Source organism: Aegilops tauschii, chromosome 7 (genome assembly GCF_002575655.3).
Source record: "Aegilops tauschii subsp. strangulata cultivar AL8/78 chromosome 7, Aet v6.0, whole genome shotgun sequence".
NCBI lineage: Eukaryota > Viridiplantae > Streptophyta > Magnoliopsida > Poales > Poaceae > Aegilops > Aegilops tauschii.
Window position 1 is genome coordinate 420,403,227 of NC_053041.3, and position 10,155 is coordinate 420,413,381.

The following is a 10,155-nucleotide window of genomic DNA, read 5'->3' on the forward strand; positions in this document are numbered from 1 at the left end:
CTCTCTCGCAGATATAAGAGAACGGTACGAACAACAGCCTTCTGGCCACTCATTGACAAAATCTGGCAGAGTATAAATAGTCCAATGGCTGGGACTTCCATCTGGTTCCGCAGTTCCACGTATTTGTTATATCTTGGCGAACAAATACCACAAGCCGACCTTAGCTCAGTTGGTAGAGCGGAGGACTGTAGTCGATGCAGATAAATCCTTAGGTCACTGGTTCGAATCCGGTAGGTCGGATGTATTTTTTGTTTTCGAGAACGTTTTTTTCTCTTTTTTTGAGAAAAGAGGACGTTTTTTCTTTAGATTAGAGGGGGTGAACGAATTGTTTGGGTTTGTAAAATGTTAACAAAATTGCGCGACACAAATCAGACCCGATTTCCAGTGCTCGGACGCATCGTCCCAAATGAGCTAACAGGCTTGCGGCAGCTCCGGACGGCAACGCGGAGAAAACCTTTGGCAGCGTATCGGGCAGCCAACGGGGACGCGTTGCTCTGATGGGGTCTGGTGCCCGCGCAGCGGAGGCTGGATGCCGGGACGGACGGGTCGCGGCAGCGCTCTCGTCACTGCGGTTGTAGGTCCTCAGGCATCTCCATCGGTACCGACCGTGGCGGTGGGGCCAGTCACAACTAGCCCGCGGCGACGACTATAGAGAGTGTGCGTGCCACGCGGGGGACAGGTCGTGTGATATCGGTGGATCCTGCGAGTACAATGACGGCAAGACATGTGGCGTGCGAGAGCGGTTTAATGATGCGAGCATCACACATGGCGGTGGAAGGCAAGTTATCGGGCACCGACAAGGCCTTTCTGCCAGTTCCGCTTACCTGGATGATCTATGTTGTGTCCTGAGCCGCCAACGGCTGATAGCGCGCGGCAAGCGCGGCGCGGGAGAAGGCAAATGCGGAGCTCGCCGCCGAGGAGCATGTCCTGGGGCCCGAGGAGCACGTGCGGCGGCGCGCGGAGCACGCGCTGTAGGGGTACGAGCGCTGGCGAGGTAGTAGGAGAGCGGCGCCGAGGACATGAGGCGCCGTCCAGTCGCCTGGTTATCTCGTTGATTGATTTCATCATCGGCGCCGTCGTCTGCCGCTTGCCCGTCGCCGAAGGAACGAAGCCATGTGTCCAGGTGTGTGTGCCTCCACCTTCGCTGCCGCTCTGCTTCGCCGACGAACGACACCAGAAGCAAAATCAACATCATGTCCTCATCTGCTGGGTGGGTGTAGTCGAGGTAGTCGGAGCAGCAGCGGCCGTGACATGTGCCGATGAGTCATCTGGCCATCATCAGGTGAACGTGAGCACGAAATGGGTCAACACTCAACAACGTAGAAAATAAATCAATCAACGAGATAACCAGGCGACTGGACGGCGCCTCATGTCCTCGGCGCCGCTCTCCTACTACCTCGCCAGCGCTCGTACCCCTACAGCGCGTGCTCCGCGCGCCGCCGCACGTGCTCCTCGGGCCCCAGGACATGCTCCTCGGCGGCGAGCTCCGCATTTGCCTTCTCCCGCGCCGCGCTTGCCGCGCGCTGCACGACGGCGAGCTCCGCCTTCGCCGCCTCCAGCTGCTCCCGCAACGCCGCGACCTCCGCGTCCCGCGCCGCCAGCTTCTTCTCCAGCTCCAGCGCGTAGCCCGGGGAGAACGACGCGTAGTTCGCCGCTGCAAACAAACAGTGCGGTCGATTGGACTCCGGACAAAAACCACTCCAGATTAGACAAAAACCACTCAAGGGGGTTATTAACCCGGTTTTCGTAATTTCAGGGTGTTATTTGTCCTGATTTTGAGTTTAGGGGGTTATGTATCCCAAAGAGTGGATTTGGGGGTGATTTATATACTTCTTTCTAAGACATACCATGTATACTAGGAGCATACCAGAAGCATGCCCATCATCATTGACAAAGTCACCGACGCCACCAAGAGCCCGTAAGCATAAAAGCCGCTAGTGCCACCAAGAGTCCATATGGGGCCATCGGGCAGCCCCATATGGCCGACGGGCAAGCGGCAGACGACGGCGCCGATGATGGACGGCCGACGGCGCCTGCGATTGCCAAGCCTAGCGAACGAAAGAGGAGAGGCGTTTCCTACGGCGCTCTGACGAAGAAAGAAAGGAAGAGGACAAGGTGATAAAGGAAAGAAAAGAGAGAGACAACTGACTAATAGGACCCACTCAGCGTTTTTTGCCCAGTCAACGCGTAATCAGCATCATGGTAGGACGAAAACCACTTCAGATTAGACAAAAACCACTTAAGGGGGTTATTAACCCGGTTTCAGTAATTTTAGGGTGTTATTTGTCCTGGTTTTGAGTTCAAGGGGTTATGTATCCCAAAGAGTGGATTTGGGGTGATTTGTATACTTCTTTCTATGTCTTATAGCGTGGTGATGTCCATCATAGGGATGTGAGTGTGACCATTGTTTAGGTGCGATTACCCAGGATGTGACCATTGTTTAGGTGCGATGACCCAGGGTGTGACCATTGTTTAGCTGTGATGATCCAGGTCGTGGTAGTACATGGTGACTTAAGTTTAGTGGTCCTCTTGAGAATGGGATAGAGCGGAGCGAAAACTCTAGATCTAGTATTTACAACAATGTTGGTTCCACATCATCCCCTTACAATCTTTAATCTTTAGTTTGCTCGAACTTCCTCTTTAACGTAAGAGCATCTCCAACAGCCGCGCTTCGCGCCGCGCGCTAAAAACTAGTTTGCCGCGCGCCGTTCGCCTGGTTTTGCGCGGCCGCCAGCGCTGGCTCCAACAGCCGCGCTAAAATGCAGCGCGCGCGACTCGCACAAACAACATATACATCTCAAATAGAAGCAAAAATGATCAAACTAAACAAAAATAAACCAACAATAAATAGTCAATTTCGTTATTACAACCCAAACAAATAGTTTATCGTTCAGTATAACAAATAATGCAATAAACACAACAAATAGTTCATGAACAATACAATGTCGAACGCAGAAATCATGCTCTTTGTCGTCCATGCCATGTCCACCACTCCTCAATGAGATCCTTCTGGAGATCATTGTGCGCTGCGGGACGCCGAATGACATGATAGGAGGCAACAAAACGGGCCACCCTTTCAGCCCTCCGTCGCATCGCACGGGATGTCCCAAGAGCTCATACTGTGAGTAGTCTAAATCTTGGCCACGCTCATTCTCGATGATCATGTTGTGCATGATCACACAAGCGTGCATGATGTACCAAAGCATTTTTTAATCCCAAAATCTAACCGGTCCTCTCACAATAGCAAATTGGGCTTGCAAAATCCCAAAAGCTCTCCACATCTTTTCTAGCCGCCGCCTGAGCATTGTGGAAATCAAGATTTTCTTACCTTCCCGCTTTTTCAACGGCTTCACAAAGGTTTGCCACTTTGAATAGATGCCATCCGCTAGATAATAGCCATAGTTGTATGTACGGCCATTTGCTACAAACTGCACCGGTGGCAACTCACCATTTGCAATCTTATTCACCAGTGGTGATTGGTTGACAACATTGATGTCATTCAAAAATCCAGGCATTCCAAAGAATGCATGCCAAATCCAAGTCTCTTGATCGGCCACCGCTTCAAGGATTATAGTGGAACCCTTTTTTTGGCCGTGGAATTGCCCATGCCATGCCTTTGGACAATTCTTCCAACTTCAATGCATGCAATCTATTGAGCCAAGCATGCCAGGAAAGCCGCGAGCTTTGTTCATCGCCGATAGCCTTGCGGCGTCTTCAGCATTGGGAGATCTCAAATACTCCTCGCCAAACACTTGCACAATTCCGACTGCGAAGCGCTTGACACACATGATGGCTTGGCTCTCACCCATAGCCAAGTGATTATCAACTAGATCAGCCGATATACCGTATGCCAACATACGCAAAGCGGCTGTCACCTTTTGAAAGGTGCTATGCCCGAGCTCTCCAGTGGCATTCCTCCTTTGCTGAAAAAAGGTCATGGCTCGCTAGTTTCTCTGCAATGCACCTGAACAACTCGGTGCTCATCCTAAACCGGCGACGAAAATACGACTCGGGGTATGTGGGATTCTCCGCAAAATAATGCCTGATCAATCTGTTGTGGGCATCGATCCTATCCCTCCAAATTTACTGCCGACCCATAACCGAACCACCGTGCTTCGGTTTTTTATTGATATGCATAGCTAGGATCATTGCAAGATCCTCCTCCTCTTCCATATCAAATTCTTCTTCGGAAGAATCATACGACGAACTCATCTACAATGTTTAATACTATGCTATAAAAACTACAATCAACATGCATCAAATTCATGGCTTTTGAGCAATACATACCTTCTAGGCGTTTTGTCGAACACCTTGCGGGCGCCGAGCGGCAGCGAGCGCTCGGGCGCTGTTCGTCGGAGACGGACGCGCGCGAGGGGCGGCGGGACTAGAGGGGGGCGGAGAAGCCTTCGCGGGGCGGGGATAGTCCGGGGAAGCGCCGGAACAGTCGCCGGGTGGCGCGGTCGGCGACGCGGCTGGATGGGGGATGGGAGTTACGAGCGAGCACGCGAGAGTCCAGCGCGCGGGAGCGGGCGCAGCAAATAAGCGGCGCGCGATTGAGTTTCGGCCCGCGCGCTGAACTACATATGCCACGCGCGCTGTTTTTGCGCGCCCGCTGGAGCAACTATACAGGTTGCGCGCGCGCTAAAACGGGCAATTTTGCGGCGCGACGCTAGTTTGGCGCGGCTGTTGGAGATGCTCTGAAGCCTAAAGATCTTTGATGGGTGTATGGCAACATTGGTGCTGGTGCGCCAATTTTTTAAGGAAAACGTTTGTTTTAAACCGACTGATGTTTGGCTCGCGTAAACCGCGCTGCCAGCCGTGTGACCGAAGCAGGTCGTGTGGCGCTTGTCTCACGCGCGTGCGTCACCTCTCCCACTACACGCGTAGCATGCGGGGCCCACTCACCGCTCTCCATCCCAGCCTTATCCCCTCCCTTTCTCGTCTTCTTCGTTCGTTCCCCATCCCCCCTCTCTCATTTTTCACAGGCTTGACAGGAAAGAGAGGGCCTCGATCCAATAGCTCGCCATCGTTGCTTCCAACCATGGGGGGCTCGTGCACACCCGCCGCAAGCATCAACTGCAAGCCAAAGCACGACGGACGATGTTGCCGCAGGCGGGGAAAAGCTGTGTGCCGCCGATCTGCAACGATGTGCTGCCTGTGCTTCAAGCGGGCTGCGGTTGCTGCAGCGAGGGGCTCGTCAGTGCTGAGTCGTCGGGGCCACCGGTGCTGCGGTGCAACATCGCGGGGGTCGCCGCCTTGCCGGTGTTGCTATGCCGCATCGCCGGGGTGGCGGTGTTTCTATGCAGCGCCGCCGAGGCTACGATGCAGCGTCGCCGGGGTGGCCGGTGTTTCTATGCAGCGCCGACGGGGCCATCGAGGCTGCGATGCAGCGTCGCTCGGGCTGCATTGGAGCACCGCCGGGTCGTTGAAGCTGCCATGAGGATGGAACGGACTCCGCCGGGGCTGCAATGAAGCCTTCGTCGAAACTGCAAGGAAGCTTCGCCGGAGGTGTCGCACTCGGTGTTGCCATGGAGCAGCCCCCGGTGGCTCCCGATGCTGTGATGCAGCAGCCACCGGCGGCTCCGTCCACCCGTAGCACTGGTGGTGTTTCAACGCAGCACGTCAGCGGCATTTGCCGGAGCTCAGGGAGATGCTCCGGCTCGTGTCTCGGCGAGCGTACATGCAACAGCAGCAGGGCCTCCTTGCCGCAGCGGAGGACATCACTGTCTTGAGAGGAGACACGTGGGTGTTGAACTGAATGAGATCACGTCAGCGGCGTTTGCCGGAGTTCAGGGAGATGCTCCGGCTCTCTCGGCGAGCGTACATGCAACAGCAGCAGGGAGTTCAGGGAAATGCTCCGGCTCGTGTCTCGGCGAGCGTACATGCAACAGCAGCAGGGCCTCCTTGCCGCAGCGGAGGACATCACTGTCTTGAGAGAAGACACGAGCTGCCTTGTTGAGATTGAACGGCCATCAGTGCCAGATCAGACGGCTATTTAGGCGGGTGATTTTTCTAGAGAATCATCCCGCTGATTTGTAGCAGCCGCCTTTTAGTTCTCTTCTTGGAGACGACTTTGTTGAAGCATTGGCATCTCCGGCGAGAAAGTTCATATCCACAAAATCTAAACAAGCACTGCTTCTAATGTTTTCCCAAAATCTATGCTCTGAGCTCACAGGCAAGAGCTAACAACCAATATAAGCGCTACACCCATGACCAAATGCAACTTTGGTCTGGATATTTTTCTTGAGGTAAAATATAAAACGGGACTACCCATGGTGTTTGACAATAAAGCAAATAATGGTAGCTTTCATAAGCTGTGGTACACACAGGCATTTCAAAACTGTGGCTTTCAGATACATTTTGTATTTCATTCCACCATTTCAAATCAAACATGCCACAAAAGACAAACTTCACAACAGTTCCCACGCTAATTTACTCCCTTCGTTTCAAAATATTTAAAGTTATAGATTTGCCGAAGCCCAATCTTTTCAAAGTTAAACATGGACAAAATATAGAAGTTTGACCTACAACAAAGCTCAAACTTCCAATAATTTGGAACCAAGCATATCCATTTGACAACAGCTGGTGAATTAAGCATTGTACAAAATTACAAATGGCAAACACAGCAACAACAAAATCGTTGGAGCTCGGGCTGCCAAAATTATTGGCACAATATGAATCAGGCTGCCTTTCTTAAAACAATCCAAAATTATTGGCACAATATGAATCAGGCTGCCTTTCTTAAAACAATTGGAGCTCACTACTGTCAAAAAGAAAGACACCGAACCCTACAAATAACTATTTTCATCTACACCTTAAGTTAACCAGAAGCAAGTGTAGGCGACCTTCGCTGAGAAACAAAATAGTTCCCCCTTTGAGAAACACAGAAATAAAGCAACCTTCACATGGGACTTTCTTAAGGGCCCTCGGACTTGGGTTGCAGCAGGAATGAAGGTAAGAGAGAGCCCATCCCAGTGAAGCAAGCAACTCTTTCCAGGTTCTCAAGGAAGCAGTGTGTTATACTAGGAGCCCAAAGAAGTGTTGATGAGCAAAGTGACCCATGCCAGCAAGATCTTATGTTGGTCTAACTGAGGGAAGTGCCATAGAACAGTACTAGAGCAAGCATTCGGACCCATGGTTGAACAGCAAAATTTTAGCACTAAGCCAAGCAGACCAATAGGAACACAAAGGCCAAATGCCTGCGAAAAATTACTGTGAGAATCATAGCTTATTGAGAAGGAATAATTGAAACAAAAGGTTTTACCATTTGTTTCGTTGGTCACAGGTTTCTGATGGAATATTTTAAGGAGGGATGGTTACCCCAAGCACAGAACGTTGATTCTTTCCTCAAGACCACAACGAGACTAAATAAAGAGCTGTTGTTCTTCAACATCCTTGACATCAAGACCACAATTCCAATAACCACAGCGATGCAATACAAGAACAGCACCAAAGGCCAGTATCATGACAGGACTTTTACCATCAGAGCAACGCAGAAACATGGATCCCAAATATTACTCAGACAAAATAACGCAATCCACTGAAGCTCCCAAGGAACCGGTTACAAGCCAAATCCAGGTAGGAACATTGGTAAACCAAGCACTAGTCAGCATGGATAACAAAAGCATTAAACTTCTCATAAAGAGTACAACAGCAAACCATTTGCTGCCTTATGTGATAAAGCAAACATACCACTAGTATTATCCAATACCTTTCATACCTGAGACAGAATCTCCACCATCAAGATCAGTATTCATCTCGGCTGCGACGATCATACGGTCCAGACCTGTCACGGCTGTATCGATCACCGCCACCACTGCTGCGGCTTCCTCCATCACGACTTCCAGAATAGCGATCACCACCACGGTCAGGCCCATAGCGACTGCTGCCGTTGCTACCACCATACTTGTCATCCCTTCCACCATCCCTGCCACCATACCTGTCATCCCTGCTACTATACCTGTCATCCCTGCTACTATACCTGTCATCCCTGCTACCATACCTGTCCCCACCATCACCAGAAGGGCACTCCCTTGCAAAATGACCAGGCTTGCCACATTTGTAGCAATCACCGCCGCCACCACGACCACCACCACGACCGCCACCAAAATCACGGCCACCACCATAGCGGTCACCACCACCACGATAGTCTCGATCTCCATCACGGTCCCTGCCTGAACCTTGAGGTTGTGCTCTTTCAACAGTAATATTCCTTCCATCCAAATCAATTCCATTCATAGCCTCAACAGCTTCTTCCATGGCCTTCTTGTCATCAAAAGTCACAAATCCAAAGCCACGTGACCGGCCAGAGAACTTGTCAAGAACCACCTGCACATTGATAGACATGCAGCATATAAAGCATGGCAGACAACAAGTGTTAACAAGCCAGAGAAAACATAAGTGGTGTATCAAACCACATATACCACCGACTTGCAAAAGTTAGAAATGGCTAAGACAACAACTGTTGATGTAGGATACAAATCAGTAGCATGAAATGCCAGTGTCTAGCATCGCCATTCTCTATTATTTCCTTTGGCAATGTTTACAGATTCCTTATTCACGTATCAAATAGATCCTGATTGTACTACACCACCATAAGATATGCACATATGCTACAATGTACTTTACCAACTACCATACCAAGGAATCATCCAAAACCTGGTGCAGTATCATAGCTAAGCGTAAAATTCATGGAGAGATTCACCAAATGGACAGAATGAATGATATAGATTAACCAAGAAATTATTCCAGTTGTTAAAATATCTCAGCATCATAAGTGTTTAGTGGCAAAATTGTAATTATTGGTGAGGGAAAGCTTATAATATGAAAGAAGTTTGCTTGACTAAGAAAATCATGTGTATATTCCACCACACAAGCTAAGCATTCCAGGCCCATATGAAAAGAAGAAAAAATACCTTGGTCTCAGTAACTCGACCAAATTTCCCAAACGCATCCTTCAGATCCACATCAGTTGTGTTCCATGACAGACTCCCAACGAAGCAACGGTAATCATCGGCGTCCGACATCAGGAACTGTAAAACACAGCTGTCAGTAGCTATAAGGGGGTTCAACCTGGCACAAAGTACAAGGGGTTCTTCAGCCTAGCAAAAAGTACTAGCGTTTGTGAGTGAGTTATTTGCGAAAGGATATCCTAGTGCCAGCACCCCGGATTGATTAGTCATAAAAAATAAGGCAGATCAATATATATTCGATAAAAGGCATCAGTTGGGAGGCAACCTAAGCATTATCCGCCTGAACATCTCAAGTTGACAACTGATTTAGAACGAGCAGAAGCACTTAGCTTCGTAGTACTAGTAGACAACCTAGAAGAATCTTGTTCTGGAATTGGGTCGGTCTTCTTGCTTTTGGTGTCTGAAGGAGATTATTCTTCTTACCCAAATTGTAACTCAATCTACCACCGCAAACTAACTACAAAGAAAGAAAAAAGTCTTCCGCCGTGACTAATCAGAACAAAGAATAGAGGCAAGCCACGAGAAATCCAGATCGAAAACTGGTGAAAATTAACCGGTGAAATTGAAACGAAAAGGAGAGCCCCTTCTTTATACCAGTTGAGCATCGCTATCTAAACGTATTGTAACAAACGGCGATCGAATTTCATAATACGCATCTGAGAAGAAGAACAGCACATGGATCTGCCGCGGGGAAAAAGCGAAGATCTAAACCTAGAAAGAATATCGATACGAGGACAGCTAGACGAAGAGATTGGCGTAGCGAGGAGGAGGAACGTCGTATACCTAGGTCAATAGGTCTCCGAGCTTGGTCGTCGGCGGCGAGAGGTTTTAGTCGGAATCGATCTCTCTTCTGTCTCTGCTTTTGCGAGACGAGGAGATAAGGCTTGGAAGCCAAGGGTGGGGGGTCAATATATACTGCAGAGTCCAGCCGATCTGAGAAAAAGACCGTCTGATCATAGATCAACGGTTCTTATTGATCGTGCGCCCTTTGCCCTTTTAGAATCAAGCCCAAAGACGGCCCAATACGGCTGAGATTCCTCGGCAAGTGGGCCCAGTTCTTTTGTAAGAAGAAAAAAATGAGACCAACCCAAGGGCTAACCCTCGTTGACTTTTCTTTATAGGAGAAACTCCGTGAGCACCGCGCGTCCGTGCCGGGACTCGAACTCGGGTGGACTGGTAACAA

General features: G+C 49.8%; 1 protein-coding gene, 1 long non-coding RNA gene and 1 other non-coding gene across 12 annotated transcripts; 2 read left to right on the top strand and 1 right to left on the bottom strand.

Annotated features, from left to right (window-relative positions):
* Window positions 1-154: 154 nt before the first annotated feature.
* Window positions 155-240, top strand: TRNAY-GUA (transfer RNA tyrosine (anticodon GUA)). Its single transcript is given in 2 exon segments — window positions 155-191; window positions 205-240. It is a non-coding gene; the product is annotated as a tRNA-Tyr (tRNA).
* Window positions 241-6,469: 6,229 nt separating this feature from the next.
* Window positions 6,470-6,900, top strand: LOC141027020 (uncharacterized). The gene is made up of 2 exons (XR_012189102.1): window positions 6,470-6,683; window positions 6,732-6,900. It is a non-coding gene; the product is annotated as an uncharacterized lncRNA (long non-coding RNA).
* Window positions 6,552-9,895, bottom strand: LOC109742847 (glycine-rich RNA-binding protein RZ1A). Of its 10 annotated transcripts, none has more exons than XR_012189101.1 (6): window positions 9,756-9,895; window positions 8,916-9,032; window positions 7,721-8,328; window positions 7,321-7,540; window positions 6,737-7,199; window positions 6,552-6,688 (listed from the first exon to the last, which is right to left on the bottom strand). XR_012189101.1 is itself a non-coding variant. In XM_045230584.2 (4 exons), the coding sequence occupies exons 2-3, from the start codon at window positions 9,024-9,026 to the stop codon at window positions 7,747-7,749; spliced, it is 693 nt and encodes a 230-aa protein (XP_045086519.1). In that variant the 5' UTR covers window positions 9,027-9,032; window positions 9,756-9,895; the 3' UTR covers window positions 6,552-7,540; window positions 7,721-7,746. The 10 variants fall into 10 exon arrangements, 2 of the variants coding, with proteins under 2 accessions (XP_045086519.1, XP_020157533.1); XR_012189098.1 differs by having other exon boundaries at window positions 7,265-7,540; XR_012189100.1 differs by having other exon boundaries at window positions 7,321-7,602.
* Window positions 9,896-10,155: the final 260 nt, after the last annotated feature.